The following is a 27,182-nucleotide window of genomic DNA, read 5'->3' on the forward strand; positions in this document are numbered from 1 at the left end:
TTACTTTATGCATACAGGTTCAGAGGATTCACTTATGCATAGAAGGTGGGAGACTTCTATTCAAGGGAGGAGGGTGTCTTCCATATTTCGAGAAAGTTGAATACTTATGTGATCAGAGGGTACTTCCATAAAGGTGGGAAAGAACCAAGCACAGGTGAAGAGGGTGAGGGCTGGTAGGGTTCATATACATAAGCTGAGGGTTTTCTAAATGCAGGATAGAAACCCCTCCTTCATCCCATTGCATCACTGCAGACTGCCACAACAGACATCAGAACTTCATCTGTATTCTCTTCTCTTATAGGAAGAAAAATCAGCGATAGCCAAAGCAAAGGATTTTCTGGAGAGCAATCTGTTTTCGGCAGACGATCCTTACACAACAGCTCTTACAGCATACGCCTTGACTTTACTGCATAGTTCTTCTGGAACGGTGGCCCTGCGGAGGCTAAATAGCATGGCTATCATGCAAGGTATGTCTTAAAGAAAGCTCCCACAAGATAACCCATTGGATTCTTGTTTGATAGTCTTACCAAAGCAAAACAAAACAATGCCAGCCAAAGAAACTTTATTACATATATTATTTTGAATCTCTGGTCATGGCATTGGTTTCAAGATGTCACAAGTTATCTGCAAGGTGCACAGTCAAACTTGGATTTGTAGCTCAAATCACGTTTCATTCTGTTACTTGGTATCCAATACATTTAAAAGTAAAACTGCAAGTACCAGAGAATTAAGTGTTATAACAAAGTACAACAAGAACTGCCAGACATTAAACCGTACATGGAAACTTGGCTGTTCAATAATAAGTCACCTACATATTTTAGAACGGCACTACTAGCTTCAACCTTTTCAAATGAGATATGACATGTCAATAGCTCATCCAGTCCTGTATTTATTAATTCTCATGAAATCTGTGCTACAATATTTCTTAACTGGAAATGCATTACCACTAGTACCGAATTGTAAAGAAAAACAAGGAATGGAGTACCTATTGACATGTAACCTTGAACAACTTGAGAACTTAGAGAAACAACCCTTTGTTAGCTTGTCCCTTGACAACTTCATGTAGATAGCCCATTTGAGATGGTGATTCTAACTCCACTTTAATTCTATTTCATACACTACGTTTATTCTGTTAGATGGACATCTATATTTTAACTGAACAGTGTTCTACGTATCCAAAAGCATGGGAAGGCAAAATGACAAATATGGGGTGCTGTTCTTAAAACCAGTGCCTGCTACTAGCAGCTGTATTACGGGCACCTCTTGACTGCACTTTGCAAACATATTGCACACATGTATTGCTTGACTTTTTAAACATTTCAGATGGATTCACACACTGGAGTTTAACAGGGACAATCGCCACAGACGAGGACACTTTCATGGGATTCAATGATGGCCTCTCGCAATCAGGTACTACAGTTTCTGTCTTTTATGGATTTATTTGTATAGGGTGAGATTAATTGGTCAATAGTGTTCCAACAAACAATACAGAACGGAATTCTGAAATAAAGTTACAAAATGGCATTTTGTTACAGGTTGTTTTAGTACAGGAAGGGGGACCATCCTGTACATAAACAATCCATGGCATTTTGCTTTTTCCATGTCTGCTGCACAAGGCAGCAGACATGGAAAAAGCAAAAACGAGGAGAAATAATGCATTTCCCTGGTCTTAATTTTGGGGCTACCGCCTATGTACGTTGCCCTTGTACATAGGGGGCAGCGTCAAATTCAATGGGTGTTGTGCTAACCATAGCGTGAAATGGGGCCTTATTTACAAGGCAGCGTTGAGCCACGTTAAGTGGCTTAACTCTGCCTTGTAAATAAGGCTAAGCCCCTATTGCCACCACAACTTCACTCGAAGTGACGTTGTGATGGTGATAGGGACTTGTAGATATGCCCCATAGTTTCACAACTTAGCCGGAATTCAGCTAGCCTGGCTGATTCCTATTGGTTTGCATTGTGCACCCGATGCTGGTAGCACCACTGCACCCGGCCACCCTAGTGCCGCTGGAGGTGACCTGTTGTTGCTGCCTTGGACTTTGCCCTGTACTCACCTTAGAACCAAGACACTGTTCCCGTAAGTTGCTGGCAAGGCCTAGTAAACCGCATATAATTTTCTGCCCATAGGTTAACTTTGCAGAACTCAGAAATTGCACTGTGCCGACTTTTCCTACGTAAAAGAATTCATATTTAAAAACGTACAAACCTGAACAATTTTCTTCTGTTGCTTAAACATATATAAAGATACCTGCTATTTTTTAGGGCTCGGCTATAACGCGCTGAAAGCGCGTTCTCGCCGAGAACTATGTCGGCGTCTCAGCAGTCTGAGATGCCGAAGGGAGACAAGACCTGGCCGCGCGCAGCGTTTTTCCATAGGATAACGTTGTGCGCGCGGCCAGGTCTTGTCTCCACGGCATGCATGGCAGGCCGGATCGCGTCGCGCGCCTCTGTGGAATGCAGGGGGAGTCTGCATACCAGCGCACGGCGCTGATCAACAGGCAGGGTCAGGTTTTTCACTAGCAGTATCTAGCCAGGTCTCCTTCCCCTGTGCTGCCTGCAAAGTGCACTTGTACAGAATTTCTATTTGATACATTTGTGGTGTTGCCCTTCAGTTGTGTGCCAAGCTGATGTACTATGGTATTGACGGAAAATGTCGTCATTGTGTTGCCAAATGCCAAGGAAGACTGTGTCATGATGTACTGTAAATAGAAAGTAACTTGATTTTTCTTCGTTATTTTGCATGCGAGGCTGTCATGATTACATTGCCTAATGTCCGCTCAAGAATACACATTTGCACATTGCAGTGTTTGCATCTTACTGGTCTGCAGTTGATCATTGTGTTTGACCAAGGTCTGTACAATTCAAAGTCTATTCCTTCATTATTGTGTTTTACAGAGTATACATTCATTTTGACTCATACAAAGGCGTTTCAAAAATTAGTTCACTGCATATTTATAGTTTGATTTTTGAAGAGCTTTTGTTATAAGGGGTTGTAGAAGTGTTCAGGATTTTGGTTATTTTACTTGTGATCGCTGCATATTTTTTTAACAGTTGGATGTTTGTAAAAATGAATATTCTGCCCTTTTAGATTAATCTGTTCCTACTATGTAAGTTTTGCACACTTTGGCCTTTGTTACATCTAGCCAGGAGTAATCCCTCTTATTTATGTGAGAGTTCTGTTAATTCGGGGGGAGCGGACATAATAGGGAATACACATTTTTGAGCAACGTTTGGGAATCCTTGATGCCCCATTCCTGCATGTTTTACACGCTGTGAGCATATGTGCGCGGGCACCACGTCCGACTCACACATAGTTATTAGCATGCAGATGCTATAATATCTGGAGTTATATCTTTAGCTGGTAAGGAGCTAGAGAATACTTTTTTTGCGTATCTATACTATATGTGCTGCATTTAGTTCATATGCATTAAAGTGCTTTTTGTTTTTACAGTAAAGAACGGATGACAATCCAGTCAAAGAGGCACTGCTTTGTTTTTCAGTTGCCTAAGTGTGTACGCCTCATCACTTCCTTCATTACACACACGGACACGCACACACGGACACCACCACTGCCATGCACACACGGACACCACCACTGCCATGCACACACGGACACCACCACTGCCATGCACACACGGACACCACCACTGCCATGCACACACGGACACCACCACTGCCATGCACACACGGACACCACCACTGCCATGCACACACGGACACCACCACTGCCATGCACACACGAACACCACCACTGCCATGCACACACGGACACCACCACAGCCATGCACACACGGACACTACCACTGCCATGCACACACGGACACCACCACTGCCGTGCACACACGGACACCACAACTGCCGTGCACACACGGACACCACCACTGCCGTGCACACACGGACACCACCACTGCCGTGCACACACGGACACCACCACTGCCGTGCACACACGGACACCACCACTGCCGTGCACACACGGACACCACCACTGCCATGCACACACGGACACCACCACTGCCATGCACACATGGACACCACCACTGCCATGCACACACGGACACCACCACAGCCATGCACACACGGACACCACCACTGCCATGCACACACGGACACCACCACTGCCGTGCACACACGGACACCACCACTGCCGTGCACACACGGACACCACCACTGCCGTGCACACACGGACACCACCACTGCTGTGCACACACGGACACCACCACTGCTGTGCACACACAGACACCACCACTGCCGTGCACACACGGACACCACCACTGCCGTGCACACACGGACACCACCACTGCCATGCACACACGGACACCACCACTGCCATGCACACACGGACACCACCACTGCCATACACACACGGACACCACCACTCCCATGCACACACGGACACCACCCGTGCTTAATTTGTAAAAAAAAAAAAGTGCCAGGGCTTTCATTTGTAAAAAATTAAGTGAAAGGGCACTCGTCAGGAGGCTACTGTAGTTTGCCATACACATTAGGCGACTTTGAGCTATTGGCATTGTAAATGACAATGACTTTTATTTATGTTTTAGTTTTTAAAACATAAATAAAAGACCTTGTCATTTACAATGTCAAGACCTTAAACTCGCGTTCATTTACAATGCTAATAGCTCTAACTTTTGCAATGCCGAGACCGTTGCATTGTAAATGCTTGTTATAAACTGGTGTGGATCTCCTTTTTGAGTCGTGTGTCTCATGTGTTGACCATTGTGTGTATTTTCAGATGCATTCTACTCCTCTATGATAAGCCTAAGGCTGCTCGACCACACTATACCCTAACAGAGCACCTTGGGATTGTCACAACAACCCCCCTGTCCACTTATAAGGGAATTCCTGGACTCTTTACACCGTATTTCTCATTTTGATATATCATATAAAGAGCTCGCTTCCTATAGAAATCATTACCATGGTAATTGGCCTGGCTTTCAGGGGAGGCAGGCAGATTAGACTTAATGGACATACCCAAGATGGTGAACTGGTATTATATTAAATATATAAAACAAAATATACACAATTTTAAGTATATAATACATATATGCATTTAATTGACATGAATATTTAATATAAAAATATGTCTACCAATTTATTATAAATTTTATTAAACATTTTGACTTTTCCCCAATATTTTATTAATGGGAGACTCCACAGTCTAGAGCTCTCTCTATTGTAAAGTACGGGACATTTTAATTTTTTTCAATTAAAGTTTATAATAAATTAGTAACAATATGTGTACGTTAAATATTAATGCCAATTAATTGTGTATATTCATATTAAATGAAGGAACAAATAGAAAATGCTAAAACACTATTAACTTAATTTTGAATTAACTGTAATTAGTTTAAATATATTGAATTAAATAATATCTGAAGTTTACATTTCTATGAATATCAATTCTATGAAGGAAAATTTAAAACCTACTTTAGCTATTGAAGCTAAAGTAAAGGAAAAACATAAACAATAAACCATAAATGGGACCAAATGTCCCACACGAAACAGCTAATATTTATTTTATATATTATACGTTTCATTCAGAGGGCCCATCAAGCAATTACCTTTATTTCAGACCTAACTGGTTTAAAATTGGGACATGTTTTCTTTGGCCATGTCCAGTAAGCATTCTATCGTCCTTGCAGCTTATTTAAATGGAGGCAATATTGTATTAAAAAAATTAATGAATTTACCTTATCCTTCAAGACTGGTGAGGTGTTTTTTTCTTGTGAGATTGATTTTTGTGTAATGAAGCTGATTTGAAGTTGACGAAGTGACATGGGTGTTCAGTTGTAGAGAGAGGAAAGCAGTGCAGGCCCAATTCACAAATATCAATTAACAAAACCTGTAAGGATAACATGCCATAGGTTAAGCGAGAACATCTCAAAACACCACACAATCGGGCCAAGGTCAATGCCTCTGTACATATCTTGTCCTATTTGTCTGAAAGCCAGGGCATCCAATGATAATGTTCTGCAATTTGCGAAATGGAGCATCTGTTCATGTTAATCTATGTATAGTTCACATTATCCAACCTAGTATATTTTCTGATGTTTGACTAGTTTTGTTGCAGCTGTTACTAGACAATCAGCAGCAGTTATGGTAAAATTAATACTGTGATAGGAATGGGGAAATTACAACTGGTTGGGAAACTCTTAAGACCATTTACAGCGAAAGTCCATGGCCCGATTCACAGAACTAACTTAAGACAAAATCCTAAACTTACTACCATTTTGGTATTCACAGAAGGCACTTACTCATTTTGGTATTCACAGAAAGCACTTACTCGTTTCTGTATTTACAGAAGTTAGGAGTCCTAACTTCGGGACTCCTAAATGTCTTCTGTGAATACCGAAAGTTAGGATTTTTCTCAGTTTAGGAGTAGTAAAGTTAGGACTCCTAACTTTAGGACTCCTAAATGCCTTCTGTGAATACCGAAAGTCTGAAAGTTAGGGGTTTTCTCAGTTTAGGAGTAGTAAAGTTAGGACTCCTAACTTTAGGACTCCTAAATGCCTTCTGTGAATACCGAAAGTCTTAAAGTTAGGATTTTTCTCAGTTTAGGAGGACTACATTTTGAATTGGGGCAGAGGGAACCAAACACACTTCACAAATTGTGGATTGGAAATTTCTTTCAACCAATATTACCGTCTTGTTGCACCTACAGTTTCCCTTGCTTGGGAGAATTAGCTTCCTTTCCACCACATGCAAAAGAATGAAACAAATTATTTTGTAACAATCCTGAAAAGTGTTTTCTTGCTCTCGTTTGTCACCTCTTTAGTGGTTTCTGCAGAAGTGGAAATGACAGCCTATGCTCTGCTCACATACACACTTCTAGGGGATGTTGTTTCGGCGCTGCCTGTTGTTAAATGGCTCTCTCAGCAAAGAAACGCCCTTGGGGGCTTCTCGTCCACACAGGTAATCAAAGCAAAACATCCAACAAAGTGCCTGCTTTCTGTAATGGCATAAATGTACATGGTTTGATTAGGTGTGTACTTTATCCAAGTATCAGAAAATGTCCTGATCCCTCTATCACATAAAGTGCAAAGGTATTTTATCAAGTATAATATGCAGAACAAATACATTTTCCTGCTGAAGGAAAATGAAAAAATGGAGCCTAAAAAATGTGAAGTTTTTTTGCAAGATAGACTGAGTTCAACTCAACCCTTTGATGTACAAAAGCAATAGAGATTGTAGAATGTTCAGTTGCAGCTTACAAAACAGAAGAAGCGATAATGCTGGTGGGGGGTTTCTCTTAGTAGCAGGTGGGTTCTACATGCAGGTAGGATCAACATCTCTGCCAGTAATGTGGAGTGATCTGCAGTCTTCGTATAATCCAGGACAATGGCAGTCAAAAAATGCCTCCTCAGCACTATATGCTGTTAGATTCTACTGCTCTTCTCGCCGTCAGGTTTTAATCAGTGTGCTGGGTATAGATCTGATTAATATAGAGGAATGACTCTATGTAATGTGTAATAAATACGTGCTGGGTAAAGGGCAACATAGAAGTCATTGTGGGAGTAAGTAGCCGTTTGTAATGGACAAATTGTAATTAACTGTGGCCCGTGCTGTTTTTATAAACATGTCTTAAATCTCATATTTATTTCTAGATAAACTAAGGCCATTACCAGTGTATTGTATGTGTACATTTAGCAAAAAAAGAGAAGTGCGATCATTTCTGATTCCTGTCAGCTCCTATAATTTACATTAAGTTAATGTATTATTATCTTTTTATTCTGCGTTCCATATAAAAAATCTGCAGTTTTACTCAAATAGGTAACAGAACAATAATTTATGGTTTGACAATTCCTTTGTCATACTGTCTGAGGCAACTATTTTGCTAGTTATCATAGCAGTACCGCACTTATGTACAAATTCCGTATGATCCAAACTCAGCTAACATGTGTTTAATCAACTGGGATACGATACTAAAAATAGCAACTGGCCGGAGCACTGTTTCCTAAACATTGTTTACAAAAATATTGCCCTACTAGAGTTAATAATATATCATCTACACCCAATGAGGTGACGATTTTGTATACGATAATTAGGCACAATATTTGTTTCTGACAATATTTTTGCTAATGATTTTCTGACCTAAAATCATTCAGATAACTTAATTTCTCCAAACTAAGCTTCACAATGCCACAAAACAACGTTTAAAACATCTACAAGTTTGCTCTGTCTACTGAATTTGTTGCTGTGGTTTATCCTTTTTACTAGTCGCCACTCACCGGTTCTCTGATCACCTTGAACTGTTGCTCATTCGTGCCTGACGAGGGATCTCTATCCCTATCTGCTGATTGTATCCCGCTTCTGCTGCCAGAGCTGACGCTCGTCTTCCTTTTTGCCCCGTGGTGCGCCTCCCCTTGACTCGCTGGTGTGAGCGTGAGCTGCAATCTGCACGCTCTGCCCTTCGCTCCCAGCTGGAGTCAGTAGGGTCGAGGCCAGGGAAAAAGAACTACAGCGCGTCAAGCCCGGGGGACTGCGAGGACCAGAAATCCCAGCTGGGGTCAGCTGGTTCCTCTTCCCCCAGGCGACACGCCCACGGACACGCCTACTGACGAGGCAGGATAAAGCTTTGTGACACCCGCTTCGCGGGCGCCACTCACCGGTTCTCTGATCACCTTGAACTGTTGCTCATTCGTGCCTGACGAGGGATCTCTATCCCTATCTGCTGATTGTATCCCGCTTCTGCTGCCAGAGCTGACGCTCGTCTTCCTTTTTGCCCCGTGGTGCACCTCCCCTTGACTCGCTGGTGTGAGCGTGAGCTGCAATCTGCATGCTCTGCCCTTCGCTCCCAGCTGGAGTCAGTAGGGTCGAGGCCAGGGAAAAAGAACTACAGCGCGTCAAGCCCGGGGGACTGCGAGGACCAGAAATCCCAGCTGGGGTCAGCTGGTTCCTCTTCCCCCAGGCAACACGCCCACGGACACGCCTACTGACGAGGCAGGATAAAGCTTTGTGACACCCGCTTCGCGGGCGCCACTCACCGGTTCTCTGATCACCTTGAACTGTTGCTCATTCGTGCCTGACGAGGGATCTCTATCCCTATCTGCTGATTGTATCCCGCTTCTGCTGCCAGAGCTGACGCTCGTCTTCCTTTTTGCCCCGTGGTGCGCCTCCCCTTGACTCGCTGGTGTGAGCGTGAGCTGCAATCTGCACGCTCTGCCCTTCGCTCCCAGCTGGAGTCAGTAGGGTCGAGGCCAGGGAAAAAGAACTACAGCGCGTCAAGCCCGGGGGACTGCGAGGACCAGAAATCCCACCTGGGGTCAGCTGGTTCCTCTTCCCCCAGGCGACACGCCCACGGACACGCCTACTGACGAGGCAGGATAAAGCTTTGTGACACCCGCTTCGCGGGCGCCACTCACCGGTTCTCTGATCACCTTGAACTGTTGCTCATTCGTGCCTGACGAGGGATCTCTATCCCTATCTGCTGATTGTATCCCGCTTCTGCTGCCAGAGCTGACGCTCGTCTTCCTTTTTGCCCCGTGGTGCGCCTCCCCTTGACTCGCTGGTGTGAGCGTGAGCTGCAATCTGCACGCTCTGCCCTTCGCTCCCAGCTGGAGTCAGTAGGGTCGAGGCCAGGGAAAAAGAACTACAGCGCGTCAAGCCCGGGGGACTGCGAGGACCAGAAATCCCAGCTGGGGTCAGCTGGTTCCTCTTCCCCCAGGCGACACGCCCACGGACACGCCTACTGACGAGGCAGGATAAAGCTTTGTGACAGCCGCTTCGCGGGCGCCACTCACCGGTTCTCTGATCACCTTGAACTGTTGCTCATTCGTGCCTGACGAGGGATCTCTATCCCTATCTGCTGATTGTATCCCGCTTCTGCTGCCAGAGCTGACGCTCGTCTTCCTTTTTGCCCCGTGGTGCGCCTCCCCTTGACTCGCTGGTGTGAGCGTGAGCTGCAATCTGCACGCTCTGCCCTTCGCTCCCAGCTGGAGTCAGTAGGGTCGAGGCCAGGGAAAAAGAACTACAGCGCGTCAAGCCCGGGGGACTGCGAGGACCAGAAATCCCAGCTGGGGTCAGCTGGTTCCTCTTCCCCCAGGCGACACGCCCACGGACACGCCTACTGACGAGGCAGGATAAAGCTTTGTGACACCCGCTTCGCGGGCGCCACTCACCGGTTCTCTGATCACCTTGAACTGTTGCTCATTCGTGCCTGACGAGGGATCTCTATCCCTATCTGCTGATTGTATCCCGCTTCTGCTGCCAGAGCTGACGCTCGTCTTCCTTTTTGCCCCGTGGTGCGCCTCCCCTTGACTCGCTGGTGTGAGCGTGAGCTGCAATCTGCACGCTCTGCCCTTCGCTCCCAGCTGGAGTCAGTAGGGTCGAGGCCAGGGAAAAAGAACTACAGCGCGTCAAGCCCGGGGGACTGCGAGGACCAGAAATCCCAGCTGGGGTCAGCTGGTTCCTCTTCCCCCAGGCGACACGCCCACGGACACGCCTACTGACGAGGCAGGATAAAGCTTTGTGACACCCGCTTCGCGGGCGCCACTCACCGGTTCTCTGATCACCTTGAACTGTTGCTCATTCGTGCCTGACGAGGGATCTCTATCCCTATCTGCTGATTGTATCCCGCTTCTGCTGCCAGAGCTGACGCTCGTCTTCCTTTTTGCCCCGTGGTGCGCCTCCCCTTGACTCGCTGGTGTGAGCGTGAGCTGCAATCTGCACGCTCTGCCCTTCGCTCCCAGCTGGAGTCAGTAGGGTCGAGGCCAGGGAAAAAGAACTACAGCGCGTCAAGCCCGGGGGACTGCGAGGACCAGAAATCCCAGCTGGGGTCAGCTGGTTCCTCTTCCCCCAGGCGACACGCCCACGGACACGCCTACTGACGAGGCAGGATAAAGCTTTGTGACACCCGCTACGCGGGCGCCACTCACCGGTTCTCTGATCACCTTGAACTGTTGCTCATTCGTGCCTGACGAGGGATCTCTATCCCTATCTGCTGATTGTATCCCGCTTCTGCTGCCAGAGCTGACGCTCGTCTTCCTTTTTGCCCCGTGGTGCGCCTCCCCTTGACTCGCTGGTGTGAGCGTGAGCTGCAATCTGCACGCTCTGCCCTTCGCTCCCAGCTGGAGTCAGTAGGGTCGAGGCCAGGGAAAAAGAACTACAGCGCGTCAAGCCCGGGGGACTGCGAGGACCAGAAATCCCAGCTGGGGTCAGCTGGTTCCTCTTCCCCCAGGCGACACGCCCACGGACACGCCTACTGACGAGGCAGGATAAAGCTTTGTGACACCCGCTTCGCGGGCGCCACTCACCGGTTCTCTGATCACCTTGAACTGTTGCTCATTCGTGCCTGACGAGGGATCTCTATCCCTATCTGCTGATTGTATCCCGCTTCTGCTGCCAGAGCTGACGCTCGTCTTCCTTTTTGCCCCGTGGTGCGCCTCCCCTTGACTCGCTGGTGTGAGCGTGAGCTGCAATCTGCACGCTCTGCCCTTCGCTCCCAGCTGGAGTCAGTAGGGTCGAGGCCAGGGAAAAAGAACTACAGCGCGTCAAGCCCGGGGGACTGCGAGGACCAGAAATCCCAGCTGGGGTCAGCTGGTTCCTCTTCCCCCAGGCGACACGCCCACCGGCGTTACAACTATATATTATAACCGGGTCAACGCGTAGCGGGACGCGTGCGGGACCAAGCGCGGGGCCAAGCCCGGGCAAAGGGCGGGCCGTCTGTGGCCGTCCGGGGACGACCGAGGACGGGACGGGCCACCCCACTTATGCTTAGCCATCGAGGATCTACCAAAGTTATATCTCGAAACCAATTTGAAAATACATTTCAAGTCTTACGGATCAAATTGTTATCTCAAATCCTGAAATAAAGATTCTATAATTACATAAAATCAACTGCGATTAACATACCATCAATTACTCTTCTGATCCCAATTATGAGGGCTGTAAAAAAACTTCGCTCACGAACAATCTATATGAGGCGTATGGGGACTGAAACAGCTGTTAGAAAGTCTGCAGATAACTCACAGAAACCTGGCCAAATATCAAGTACTCCAGCTATAAACACATATTTTTCTACCCTTTCCAAGAAAAAAACAGTATCTTCATTTTCAACTGAAAACCAAAATAAGCTGGATCTTTCTATAAATAAGGAAAATTACGATTCGTTACCTCTCTTCGTCCAGAATACTGACAATCAAGGACAGACTAAATCTGAAAGTAACTTGGCAAATATTTCTCTCACTGGGGAACGCCAAAATCCGTCCCTAGATGCGGCTCAAATAACCCCTATAATACCAATAAGTAAACAGGAAAATGAGATACCTTCTGACGTGTCTATAAGTATCAATACGAAGCCAGAACAAGAAAAATCTGAAACACTATTGAGCCAAATACATCCTTTAACTAGTTCACCAGAAAAATCCCCTATCCTATACCCAAACCAGGCCAACTTCACTGATCCAATTTTTTCACATTTAACCTTTGGAAATACTACTTCTCCTCTCTCAAAGGCGCTTTTTACACTGCAGGAAATCTTGGAATCAGTACTTACTCATCTTGGTCAAATTCTTGCTAATTCCGATGACACTTTGGACGTACAAATAGGAATACTGAAATATCTGGTTGAAGAAAAAAAGAAATTATTTCAAAATAAAGACATTTCAAAAAAACTTGATTCAGTCGAAACATTAAAAGATGAAGATCTCCAAAAAAATAGAAATATGACTCCAAAACAACGAGAAGCTAGTACGCAAACGAATAACATAGCAAAAATTGTGACTAAAACAAAGGATTTAAGAAAGAAGAACAAACCTCTTATTACCTATTCTCTTAAAAAATTGTTTAAAGAAGAATCGGAAATCATTAATGGAAATAGCAATAAGCATTTTCCTATTTTTTCGTACAAAGTGTCTGACAATAACCAAGATCAGGGTATTAGGGACAACAAAGTAGAGTCATCGGGAGTCACTGCTGAACAGAAAAGTAGTCAACAAGAAAAGTCTGAAAAAAGTAATGAGAGGGAAAATGCTAGGGGGAAGAAGAAGAGAAAACCACTAAGGAGAATACAGAGAAAAAAAGGGAATAAACTGAAATTTCAAAAATCCACTCCCATAATCTTGTTGAACTCTCCAGAAATTCAAAAAACTCAGTTGGTAACACATCTGAACCCAAAAACTGAAGAATTCTGTCCAGTGGTAGAAAAAAGAACAAAAGAACGAATTACCAAGGCTACTGAGGAAGCGAAAGACATTATTTCTCAACCATGGGAAGGAATTCCATCTAAGCATATAATTATAGAAGAACTGTTTCCTACTGACAAGATGCCATTGAATCGCGGTAGAATACTGAACCTTTTACAAGAAATGCCACCTCTGATCTCTCTGACAAGCAATGAAATTGATCTAGTTCTCTTTCCGAATAAAGAAAATAACAAACTAGCACAGGTATCCTTTTTTTCGCCAGTTCTGCCTGGAATCATACTAAGGGAGAAGGAAATTCTACATAAAAATGGTTATGACGTAATTTCCGTAGTTGAACCCATACCCAATAATTTAAACAAAGGTATCCTAACTAACCGAAGAAGTGAAATTACTAACACACTCTGGGGAGAATCAGTATCAAATTCCACGAGAAAGGACTCACTAAAAATACAAGTAAAGCAAGGTGAGAGGTCAGTATGGTCCAGGGACTTAAGTCCTAGCAATAATGAGAACTCAACAAAATCTTGGGCATGGTTATCTGAAACCTTAAACAGTAAAAAATCTGTTAAACCCCAACAATATCAAGTTTAGCAAAGGTCTAACGCTACTGTCCTGGAATTTGGCTGGGAAGACTGCCAAAAAAATGAAGTATGTAACTAAAATCCTCCCAGATATTATTGGTTTACAGGAAACATGGATCACTAATCCCTTTAAACAAAAAGGATACTATGTATATGAAACCTTGGCAAAAGGATCTAGAAGGGGGCATGCCAAAGGTGGTCTAGCAATTTTATTAAAAGAAGATCACTCTTGGTTACAAGAAATAATTAATACAAATACGGATAATTTACAATGCTTAAAGGTATCTCTTAAATCTAAAATATCAGCCACTTTTGAGAAAATACTGCTCTTCAACGTCTATGCACCTCCCAGTAGCAACTGCGATCTGTTGTTCGAACGCCTAATGGAGACCATCTCTCACATTATTGAAGACCAATTTAATTTGCCATATATTATAATGGGAGACATGAATGCAAAAATGTCAAACTGCGAAATAAAGAAGTGGGCTCTCCTCTTTAAAGAGGAATCTTTGGAAACATCACTTCCTGTACTCCCAAAAGGAATGAAATCTGACAGGAGAGGTCGCGCACTATTATCATTTCTCCCTAGAATTAACGGGACAATTTTAAACGGTAACATCCATGGTGATAAACCAGCATCGTATACGAGGCAGGGTAATGGATCTCCCTCTATCCTTGATTACTTCATATGTGGGATCGGAGAAAAAGATCAAATGAGTCAACTTTCGATTACATTCAATGAGGAAAGTGATCATGCTATCTTATGTCTATCAACTGAATGGACTGCACAGTCCACCTTCCAGTATCAGCCGATATTTCATCAAACCAAACTGGAAGTAAACGCAACGAGGGGCCGAATATATTGGGGGACAGAAAATTTGGACCATGTGAGGCTACTCATCTCCCAAACTAATCTGTTGACTACTACATACTCAGTCGATCCTATAAAGAACTTTGACTGCATATTAAATAAGCTGAAATATGCATTACAAAGTAAGTTAGACCAATCAAAATCAAAGAAAAGCAAACGAAGTAGTAAACATAAAAATTCAAATAAACCAGTCGTAAAACAAATTAACAGGTTGATACGGGCCCAGTATTTGAATTTCTCAATTACAAATAAAAAGGAAATCAACAGATTAAAAAATCAAGTACGACGTGAAAAAACTAAACAGGAAAAAATGAAGCAGGACACTAATTGGATTGAAATCCAACAAGCAGTTAAACAAAACAACCAGCGCAAATATTGGGCCCTGATTGCAATAATGACCGGAACCAAGAAAAAGTTGGAAGCAACTCCTGTCACAGAAGAAGACTGGGAAATTTACCTTCAAGAACTATACGGTCTGAACAAGTCTATTAATAATGGTGAGGCTGAAGTACAAACTCTGGGAAAGAATGACATGAAAATCAACAAAACGTCGGCAGTGTCTGTCTCTACGATCATAAGAAAGGCAAGAAGTACGGGTGCGTCGGGACCCGATCAGATACCTATTAAGGCCTATCAAATTGACCACAAAGAGTGGGGACGGTTGCTCTCGCCACTATTTAACTATATAATCGATAGTGGTAAAATGCCAATCTCCTGGAAGGGGAGTATAATTATCCCGATTTATAAAAAAGGAAAAAGAAGCATTCCGGGAAATTATAGGCAAATTGCCCTCATGGATGCTGCCGGGAAGATCTTTGCTGCAGAAATATTGGATAGGCTGAAAACTTGGGCATTTTCCCTGGGTTTAATCCCTAAGTTTCAGTCTGGATTTCGTCCAAACCATGCAGTGACTGACAATGTAGCGATCTTCCAAACCATTCTGGACAAATATGTATCAGGGAAAAAGCAAACCATTTATGCAGCGTTCATAGACTACTCGACAGCCTTCGATCGAGTAGATAGACCGACCCTGTGGTCAAAACTGAGAAGAATGGGCATACCGGAACAGCTATTGCTTTTAATAGTGAATCTACACAATGATACCTGGTGCCGTGTCCAAATGGGGAGTGATAAGGGCCTATCAAGGGTAATTCGCACATCTAACGGCTTAAAACAAGGGTGCCTCTTGGCTCCAATTTTATTTTCTTTGTACTTAAGTGATTTACCATCCAAACCACAACAAGGTTTAAGTACTCCGCCAAAGATAGCCAATGAGTATATTCACTCCCTGCTGTACGCGGACGACATTGTCTTGTTCGACCTAACACCATTCGGACTTCAAAATCTCCTAGATATTTTACATCAGTACTCTAGGAAAAATTTCTTAATTCCAAACATAAATAAGACCAAAGTGGTTGCTTTCTCAATCCAGAAGAAAAGGGTGAGATACGAATGGAAGTTGGGAGGGGAGAAAGTAGAGCAGGTAAAGGAATATACTTACCTGGGCAGAATCTTCTCACAAAACGCGAGTAACAACAGTCAAATTGATCATCTAAAAAGGAAATGTGACCTACATGCTGGGGCTTTGTCCCGCCTATATTCTGCTACTGGACATAGGCACTTTTCTGCACTAATTCAAGTTTATCGAGCCAAGATTCCGCCGGTCATATCTTATGCTTCGGAATACATCCCCATTAATCAATGGTCATATATGAACTTAACTGAAGGTAAAATACTAAAAAAGTTATTGAAAATCTCCACATCGACTCCAGTACAGGCGTTGAGACTGGAATGCAACATCACGAGTGCCTATGCTACAGCTGTAGCTAGTATCATAAGGTGGGCCTATAACCTTCTCCACTCTAAAGAAGGCACTCTACGAAGTTTATTAAAAGTTGAGACATTTAACACCGGTTCTACCAATCTCACATTTTCAAAAAACATGCGAGAGGCTTTTCAGCTTGCTAAAGTAAGTGTGGAAATTCTGTCTACATGGTCTCCAGCCCAACTCAAACTATTTTTTAAAAACTTCACCCCTAAATTGAGTTATGACATTGACCACTTACATTGTGCTAATTTATCTTTGTATAAGACCTATGTGGACTCCCATGAATACAAGCAATACCTGCCCTACCTAGACTATACCCTCATACACGGTGCAAGGCGCGCAATTATGATGCTGCGCCTGGGAATACTTCCTGTACTAACTTTTATTTCTTCCTGGAGATCAGACAAGACAGCTTTATGTACCTTTTGTCAAGGGGGCAATCAGAATCTGGAACACCTTCTTTTTATATGTCCTAACACAGAAATTGTGAAGGCAAGATTACTATGTCTTACGCCCATTTATCGATCATGTAGGATCGTAAACTCAAAGGACTTTTTATTAATTTGCAAAAACCCCCCAAATGAATATGTTTGTTATAGAATTTTTAAGTTTTTGAAAATTTCACTGAAAATGTACTAAATGAGAATGTATAAAGCATATATTTTATTTTGTGGTCCTCAAAAGAGTACCGTTACAAATAAACTTTTTTGACTTTTGACTTACTAGTCGCCTTATAAATTTTATATATATATATATATATATATATATATATATATATATATATATATATATATATTATATATATATATATATATATATATATATATATATATATATATATAAAATTTATAAGGCGACTAGTAAGTCAAAAGTCAAAAAAGTTTATTTGTAACGGTACTCTTTTGAGGACCACAAAATAAAATATATGCTTTATACATTCTCATTTAGTACATTTTCAGTGAAATTTTCAAAAACTTAAAAATTCTATAACAAACATATTCATTTGGGGGGTTTTTGCAAATTAATAAAAAGTCCTTTGAGTTTACGATCCTACATGATCGATAAATTCTTTTTTTCAGTTAGATTAGGTTACTTGGCTTTAATACTTTAGAGAAGTAATCTGTTCAAGTCTTTAACCCTCATTGTGTATCTGTTCTGAACTATCTGATTGACGCTTAGCAGAAACAAAACTATCTTTCTTGTTATAGGATGTCTGTGCAGATAATGTTCTTCTCCCTCTAGTAAACCTTCATAGGTAATGTTTTTATCCTTGCCCTAGGACACTTGTGTAGCATTACAAGCGCTATCAGAGTATGCTATACTTTCATATTTTGGAGGAGTGAACCTTACAGTCTCTTTAGCGTCAACTAATCTGGATTATCAGGAGACATTTGAGCTAAACAAGCACAATAAAAAGATTCTCCAGTCTGCTGTGGTAAGTTTCCTCTGTACAGCCTATTGTACATATTATAGATACAATTCTTTAAAGATGATTAAGTATTGTTATTATGAACATTTATGGATAAGTCGCTCAATATAATTAAATTGTCTCTAAGTGCCCAACAGAAACTCATGTATACCTTTGCAGAAATCATGGTTAAGGTCCTTGTTACGCGTACGGCAGTCCACACGTCCGCAGGGCGTGCAGTGACGGTCTGACCACTGCCAAACTGCTGGTTCGCCTGCAGTATTAAGATTGGGGCAGTTGGACCACTACAGGATCGCAGCGTCCCCTGGGGAGCCAGGATCCCGCACCGGTTGTGTAACGGTCAGGAGCAGGAATATGCTGGTGGTGCCCTTGCGGCACCACCAACCATATTCTGAGTTACCCTTTGACCGCTCCTAGGGTTGCATGACGGGGAGCACAAGTTGTCCAGCCTGTAATTGCCCCCCTGTTCCTGCACGGTTTGGCACGCCTGCCACACCGTCGAGGAACATGCTGCAGGCACTGACACGATAGCGGGCCGCTTGTTAGGCTCTCCTATGAGACTGCATGTTAGACTCTCCTATTAGTCTACCACAGCCAGGCCTGATCAGGATTAAACTTCTGATCAGGGAGGCGGGTGTCCCAAAGCTTTGGGGGACCTCCAGCAGACGGCGCGGTTGCGGCGCCACTGAGGGAACCCCAAAGTTGTAATAAGGCCCTAAATCTAATTTACAATAATTCCGGACATTGGTTATGACTATTGGCATTGGTTGCAAATGTATGAATTGAGAGTGTTCACTTAATGCACTGCAGTTATCTATCAGCAGTTGACAGAGCTCCATGAAATAAATATTCAGCCCATACTCAAAAAGCACAACACTACAGTACATTACATCAGGGTGTTTGACAGAAAAAGTAGAACATGTAATGTAAAATGTAAGAACAGAGAAAAGCCTGACTGTTAGTAAATGATTGAAGGTGGCTGAGTGAAGCTCCCCTGATGACCTATTTCTGATGTTTACCAGACAGAAAGTTCTCTTCAAACTTGCGTACCAGAAATTTATCAAATCGTGATGCTCACTGTAGGCAAGGAAATGGTCTCAAACTTGAAAATCAAAAACAGCTTTTGTGAGAAAAGAAGGATGAGTTGCTTTTTAATAAGGCTTTGCTCACCTTCCTGGCAGATTTAACGTTACTAAAAAACAAACTTCCACGAAAGGTGCTCTAAATCTGCCTAGAGTATTGGCTCAAAGGAAGGACCTATCGGTTTAGAGAGCACTGCATTCAATTCCCAAGTAAGAGAAGGCCTATTATCTGGAGGAAACATTGCCCTGAAACACCTCCAGGAAATCCTTAATTACTGGAATTGTGAAAAAGATGCCTAAAAATGACACTTATGGTAAGCAGTGGTAGCAGTCAAATAAACTCTAATAGAAAATGACTTTAAATAGGATCTTGCAAATCAAGAAGATAAGATAGTAACCACCTTATTCTTTGGACTTTCTGCTTGCAACTGCACCATTAGCACAACTTCTTACACTTCAGTGCATGTTAAGACTTCATGGAAGGACACTTCACCACTCTCAGACTGGCCATGCAGTCATCAGATACATTCCAAGTGTCTCTACTACAAGACCTCAAGAGCTAGTACATCAAGCTGAGCGGCGGAAGACTGGGATAAAAACGAGTTACTCACCTGTAACTTCAGTTATCCAGTACTAGCAGACCGTCCCGACGTTGTCCGGGAGCAATTAGGCTTCAGGGCCCCCGCCCGCCCCAACGTTGTCCGTGGGTCCCCCGGAGCCTTCCTCCATATATTGAAGTATTATACCTCTATGTTTACTTTGTACGCTTTTGTAACCTGCACACGTCACTTTTTCCTCCTGTAATGCAGTATTATACCTCTATGTTTACTTTGTACACTTTTGTAACCTGCACACGTAACTTTTTCCTCCTGTAATGCACCGTTTGTCTCACTTTTGTAATGCTCCTTTTGCTTCCTCTTGCTCACGATGTACGCTTTTGTAACCTGCACACATAACTTTTTCCTCCAGTAACGCACCGTTTGGCTCACTATTGTAATGCTCCTTTTGCTTCCTCTTGCTCAGGATTGTCATTTTTGCTTCACGTCGCGACCAGCGCTTCTTCCAAGGGACTACTTTTTTTTCGGTAAATTTTTTAAATAACGTATATTTATTAAGCTTATATAGCCTATGTCCATCTGCACACCCTGACGATTACAACGATGTATCGGGTGTGTGGATTGGCGCTGTGGTTCCCGAGTTTACCCGCCACAAAGGTTCAAAGTTCTTCCTTTATAATAGTAGTATAGATTGGTATCTTTCATAGATTCACATGCTTGAACCATTCCCCGTCATTGAAGTGGGAGTCCAGGGTACCATAGTAAAGCAGTATGTAGTTGTATAATAGGCTAAAATGGCAATTAAAGGTTAGCTTAGTAGTGTATCTATGTCCTGTTTTAAGAAAAGAACCAAACTGTAACTGTGATAAATCAGGCTACAGCACTCTCTAGAACCTTCCGAACAAAGAATGTTTTCTTTGAACCCAGGAGTGTTTGGTACCAAATTACTCAAAATAAATTGACACTAATGCCAGTGTGAGATTTATTGTAACATGTACTCAGAGGGCACCTTAGAGGTGCCCCCTGAAAATCTACTGACCCTGGGATGGGCACTTACTGGCTTTAGGCAGCCTGCCACACATGGACATGTTTCTGGACCCCTGGGAGAACAGCCTCTGCTCTCTGGGACCAGAAACAATGCACATCCTGTACAGAGGTGTCACACCTCCTCCCCCGGGATAGGCCGCCTTTGTAATGTGACCCCCAGCCTCTGCTGCTAGCAGCAGAAAGCAGCCCCCAGTTTACACCCCTACTTTGGGCAGGAAAAACGGCAGGAAAACTCAGAAAGGCTAGGAGGTGTGCCCACCTTTGCCAGCTCCATCCCTCAGATGGAGGAGGCGAAGTTAAGCACACTTTTCAGCCCCCTCCATCTTGAAGATGATGGGACTCCTCCAATCAGGGCTACGTCTATGCCCACAGGAGGGTGGCATAATAGTGGGTGTAGTGAACCCGAGCTAAGGTGCCCATTGGCCCTACCAACTACTCCCCTTAAACTACCCCCTAAATTTAGCATTTAGGTGGCTCCTCCGACCTGAACTCAGATTTCTGCAGTCTACGAAGAAGAAGGACGAAGAAGACGCTGCCTGAAGACGACTGCTGACTCGGCCCCAGCCTGTCTCCAGCTTTAAAGAGTCTGCAAAGAGGACTACGCCTGTCCTGTGGCCAGCGGCTTCCAGAACCCTAAGGAAGACTGCCTTCTCTTCAACAAAGACATATCTACCGAGGACATCCGCCCTGTCCACAAGAATCAAACTACAAGGACTCTGGATCCAGCTGGAATCACAACTCCTGGCCACTCTGCACCTGACGCCCATGGCTCGGATCTGAGTCGCTCACCTGTCCATTGAAGTCTCCCCAGCAGTCCCGACCTCAAGTGCAGTGTATGTTGACCCCTCCTGGACACCGCGAAGATGCCTGCAGCCTTAATCCAGTGGCACCCCCTGACTGCGACCAGCTTTGGTAAGAGGACTCTGACGTCGAAAGGCACACCTGCACCTGAAGCCCCTGCGCCTTGTTGAGCAGAATCGACGGTGCCCCTAAGACCCCTAACATCTCTACTTACCTCTGCTGTCATTGGTCTTCCTCCTGCAACCTCTGGTGCGACTCCTGCAGTCTGTTTGTCGAAAGCAGAATCCTCATTGAGAAGCATTGGGTGCCCAGTGCTGAATTTACACCCTGCACTGACCGCCCCTGTGCCGTGCTTGACCCAATCCCCACAACTTGCCCCCTACAACCAATTTACTTGCCTCCAAGCAGTGTGGCTTCGAGCACCCCCAATCTCCACTGAAATGCATTGGGCCAAACTCTGATTGTGACCTCTGCACCCAGCCGCCTCTGTACCGCTAGTGGTGCAGTTTTGGTACTTACCTGCCCCCTGCTGATTTTTGGTCCCGAAGACTGGAACTGCAGAACAAGTTACCTACCTTCGGTAACGTCTTATCTGATAGAGACATGATCTAGCTGCAGATTCCTTACCTATGAACTTCCCAGGTGTCAGACTGGAACTGGAAGATTTTTCTTTAGCAGTACCCCTACAAACCGATTGGTTGGGTCATCGACGTCATTGTGACGTTTGCGTCGTCAATATAGGTGCCACCTCAGCACGAGAAACAACTTTTACAACGCAGTCATTAAATCGCACTACCATTACAATGCAGTCATTACATCGCAACATCCTTTACAAGGCATGTCACTACAACGCAGCCATTACATTGCATGTCACTAAAACGCATGACACTACAACGCATGTCACTACAACACTTACCTTAAATGCAATGTAATGGTATGCGTTGGAAAGGTATAATGCGATGTAATGGAATGCGTTGTAAATGTAATTTTAAGAAATTTGTTGTAATGGCATGCAATGTAAATGTATGCGTTGTAAAGGATGTTGCGATGTAAAAACTGCATTGTAAAGGTAACATTGTAAATGTATGCGTTGTAACGTCATACATTCCCTCGGCACACAGACATCAGTACTTTTCACAAATGTCCACGCCAGTTGCACTGAGCCATAAAGTTCACTGACAGTGGTGTGTTTTAGACAACTAGGGCCCAGAAGGGGAACAGCTCTGAAATTAAGAACTGATCTGCAATGCGGGGAGGATGGGTGGGTAAGGAATCTGCAGCTAGATCATGTCTCTAGCAGATAAGTCGTTACCGATTGTAAGTAACTTGTCCATCTGACAGAGACATCTAGCCACATATTCCTTACCAGTGAACAGATTCCCAACCAATGCCACCCCCAGAGGAAGGACTGAGAACAAGTTTACACAAGAAAGTCCTGTAGGACCGAACAGTCAAAGAGGCACTCCCTACGGACCTGATTGTTCAGACAATAATGCTTAACAAACATGTGCAGGTATGCTCACGTAGCCACCTGGCAGATGTCAAGAATCTAAACACCACTCTAGAGAGCCGTCTGGTGTAGGGCCAACATCCGAAATTTTTCCTTGCGGATGAACTTGTTCAAGATTCGTCGGTCTAGAATAGGTTTGTATTCTCTTGTCGGGCCTCTTTGTTCGACTAGGAAGTAACAAGAGTAAATCCCTTGTCCTTGCTGCTGTTTTGGACCCTTCTCTATGGCGTTTATTTGTAGAATGCTGTCCACCTTCTCTATGGCGTTTTTTTGTAGAATGCTGTCCACCTCTTTCTGCAAAAGTAGAATGAAATGTGACACTTCCTCTTACCAGAGTGGCTAACGGGCACAAAGGAAGCCTCTGCTCATTGCTTGGCTGGCTGCTTAGCAGCTGATGACTGCTGCCTGTTGTTTCCTCTCCCCCTACCAGGTCGTCATTGCTGGAACTGAGACCTCTGCTGTTGCTGATTTTGAGATGACCATTGAGGGGTTTGAACCCTCTGTTGGGAGGAAGCGCTTCCTGAATTCTTTCCTCTTCTCTAAACCAACGGCCTTCACAGTATCCAATTCTGTCTTCATCTTGGCCATCTCATCATACGCGTGATAACCGAACAGCGAAGACCCATTACACGGAAGGTTGACAATTCTCCGTTGGGCATCTGGCTTCAGGCCCGTGAGACAGAGCCAAGCCAAGCGTCTGGATCAGATACTGTGTGAATATCCGTGGGCGGCCAGATCAGACGAGTCTGCAGCCGCACTTATCACCTGGTTCGCCACCAAGTCCCCCTCATGTAGTATCTCCTGAAAGTCCTGTTGGTCTTCTTTCAGGAGTTTTTCTATGAACCTGGCGAGAGAGTCCCAGAGAGACCTATCACACCTCCCTAAAAGAGCTGAAGCGCTGGCCACTTTCATCACAGAGGCCGAGGTATTACACATCCTCTTATCCAGACAGTCCATATTCTTGCTATCTTTCTCGGGAGGGACTGACGAGGAAGCTGCAGTCGAGTGTGCCTTTCTGGCCACCGCCACAACAACTGAGTCAGGAGGAGGGTCTGAGCGTAGGAAAAGTGGGTCTTGAGTCGGTGCCTTGTATTTCTTGGCAATACGAGATGGTACAGATCCCACTGTGGCAGGGGTTAAGAAAGTCTGCATGGCAGGCTCAATGAGGCCTGGGACTAAAGGCAGCAGAGGCCTGGATGGTGATCGATGGTGTAGAGCTTCGAATATAACAGATGTGGAGACTGTCGGGCCGACATACTGATGTTGAGCTTTTTGGACCCTCTGCAGGGAACGTCATTGAAGTTCCGATGTCGTCAATCAGAGAAACTCTGGATGGCGGTGTTGCAGACAGAGTTGAGGAATAGTTCCTGATAGAAGATCTGATGGATGTTGACCACATCGGAGATCTTCGCCTCCTCCTCTTGGGGGAGGAAGTGTGATGCGAGCAAGATTGCTCCAGTGATTTTGTGTGGCGGGAGGATGGGGACCTTGACCTCCTTGGGGTTCTTCTTGGAGAGACCCTCTATTTTGTCGTTAGAGGACTTCTGGGTTCTCTTGACGGAGAGTAGGTTCAAGAATAATCCGAATCAGGATTTCTCTAACCGGCACACCCTGTTACAGAATGTCCAGTACTTTCCAGCCATCTTGGCGAAAGATTAAAAGGATGAAACTTTTTTGGCGGAACCGGAGAGCCCTCCTGTGAAATCTGGACGATGTTAAGGCCCTGTGATGATGAAAGTTTCCTCGACATTGAACGTTGTGACCTCGACGTCGACCTTGTACACTCTGCAACCGCCTCAGAGACATCGATCGGTGCCTGGACAACACTGTCTGCACCGTCTTCGGCGTCGACTTTCTTGCCAGCGAGATGCTGGAGGATTCTTGTCTCCTTAATCTCAGCGTTGACGTCGAATGCCTTCGCGGGCGAACCGGAGATTCCAATATCGATCGCCTCAAGTGAGCACCTCGACTGCGACGGAGATCTCAACGTCAACAGTTGGTTAGCTCTCTGCACGGTCTTCGCCGGTGAACCCCCTGACGCCGTCATCCTAGAAGGTGGCAGAGTGTTCCTCGCCGTCGACAGATGCTTCGACATCGACGGGTGCCTGGCAGGTCTCTCAGGACCAGCATACTTCGAGCCAAGAAGTATGTCTCGACGTCGACTTACTTTTGTGCAACGGAGAATGTCGTTGTCTTGACGGCGATTTGTCGCTCGACGCTAAAGAGTGTCTCGGTTGCTTCTTCGACGGCGATCTCGACGCGGACGGTGAGCAGTCAGAGATCTGATTCTTTCTGGACTCTGGAGCGGTAGATCTTAGCCGTTTTTGTTGTTCCTTAAGAGAAGAAGGGCCTTGGCCGCTGCCAAGGCAACTTTTAAGATGTCTTTTACCTCGCCCCAGCAAGGCATGGAGCCTAATCCTCTCTCTGTCCCGAAGAGTCCGTTTGGAAAACTGCTGACAATAATTACAAGTATCAGGCTTGTGTGAAGATGGCAAACACACGATGCACACCGAGTGTGGGTCAGATTTAGCCATCTTTTTTCCACAAGATGGACATTTGTGGAATAATGCTGGCATTCTGACCAAAAAAAGAATGTAAAAATGTCAGAAAAGATAAATAAATATCAACCAGCAGTCAAAAATATAGAATGAGAGAAAAAAACAATTTCTGACTAAAGATAATCAAAAACTGTCGAGCTCAAGCTCGAAGATCCTCACAGAAGGAACCGGAAAAAAAACTGACCTAACTGTCACCTGTGGTGCATTATGGGAGCAGAGGGGCTCCTGGAGGTCTTCATGGTACGGGGTCCAAGTTCTTGGAAGCCTTAAAGGCAAGGTAACACTTTTTTACTTTATTATGATGTTTATTCATCTATGCAGCTTATGGGCCAACTACCTGCTATAACCTACTTTTCTTTTCAGAAAATAAAGGTTTTCTTGTATAACACTATTTCAGTGTATGTCCTCTATTACGGAGTTATGTGTGAGATAATTTTTTGTACAAGAAAAACCTATGTAATTTTGGCATGTTGTGGAATTGTGTTAGGCTGCATATTTATGTGTTTATATACATGTATATATGTATGTTGTGGGAGTGCTAGGCTCTTGGTTCCCCAACATACACATATATATATGTATATTTCTATATGCTCCAGGATCCCGTTCATGGGCGGGAATTATTCAGTGCTTATGACTATTGAAGAGTATCCCCTGGAAGAGACCAAAAGACACCCTGTTTAGAAAGAGACACTGGGGCATATTTACAAAAGAATGACAGAGTGAAGACAAGATAGAGAACGCCACGATCCGCCATTCTGAAAACAAAGGGATGCACCATATTTACAACATTATGTTGCACTGCATTTTCCCTAGCACTGGTGCTGAACTCAGCTGCCTATTGCCAACGTAGGCACCCTTGCACTATAGTGCAAGAGTGCCTGCATTGAAGGAATGATTGTTTATGTGCAGAAAGGTGTCCCATCCTGCACATAAACAATCTAGAATGACGATTTGTGTGCTGCACTGTGAAGCACATATAAAGGTTGCAAATCATCATTTTGTCAATGATTGTTTATGCGCATAAAGGGACACCTTCCTGCACATAAACAATCATTCATGGGCGTTCTGTTGTTTCTATGTGTGCTGCACAATGCAGCACACATAGAAATGGCACCAAAAAAACGAGGAGAAATAAAGCATTTCTCCATGTTAAGACCAGGTTTTTCCTGATCTTAATTTTGGGGCTGCCTCAAATTTATGCCATCCTTGTAAATAGGGGGCAGCATCAAAATCAATGGTTGTTGTGGTGAAACGCCCACCGCAACACTCATTGCCCACCCCTTTCATGCTAAGTATAGCGTGAAAGGGTGCCTTATTTACTAGGCGGTGTTAAGCTACGTTAAGTGGCTTAACGCTGCCTTGTAAATGTGGGGAAACCCCTATCAGCCCAGGAACGTCGATAAAAGTGACTTTCCTGTGGTGATAGAGGCTTGTAAATATGCCCCCAAGTTTTGTAGCCAAAACACAATATGGAATCAAAAAAAGGTATCCATCATAGTCTCTAGCAGTCCAGGATCAAGCAGAACCTTAGGATGAGCTTGTTCTTTTATTTGGATTGTCTCAAAAATAATTGAGGTACTGACCTCTGGCATTGTGGTTTGTACATTACACTTTCTCGCAGCTCGGTTTAAAAGCTCATGGAAAGCCACCAGATTGTCAATATAGATGAAATAGATTCCACAGATCCTTATGAGAGGCTATTAATAGGCTGACAAAACTCAGAACCCAACACACTCTATTTTAGAACAAACTCTAACA

The 27,182-nt window shown here is 44.2% G+C and overlaps 1 protein-coding gene across 2 annotated transcripts in view; it reads left to right on the plus strand.

Annotated features, from left to right (window-relative positions):
- The window catches only part of CPAMD8 (C3 and PZP like alpha-2-macroglobulin domain containing 8), a 1,183,022-nt gene that overhangs the window by 510,541 nt on the left and 645,299 nt on the right, over positions 1–27,182 (plus strand). For both annotated transcript variants that reach the window (XM_078671323.1, XM_078671324.1), the window contains exons 30-33: positions 302–467; positions 1,324–1,410; positions 6,794–6,930; positions 17,720–17,875. In XM_078671323.1, the coding sequence (XP_078527449.1) occupies positions 302–467; positions 1,324–1,410; positions 6,794–6,930; positions 17,720–17,875 (546 nt within the window). The remainder of the gene's footprint in view (positions 1–301; positions 468–1,323; positions 1,411–6,793; positions 6,931–17,719; positions 17,876–27,182) is intronic.

The sequence above is a fragment of the Lissotriton helveticus genome, chromosome 12 (genome assembly GCF_964261635.1).
Source record: "Lissotriton helveticus chromosome 12, aLisHel1.1, whole genome shotgun sequence".
Classification (NCBI taxonomy): domain Eukaryota; kingdom Metazoa; phylum Chordata; class Amphibia; order Caudata; family Salamandridae; genus Lissotriton; species Lissotriton helveticus.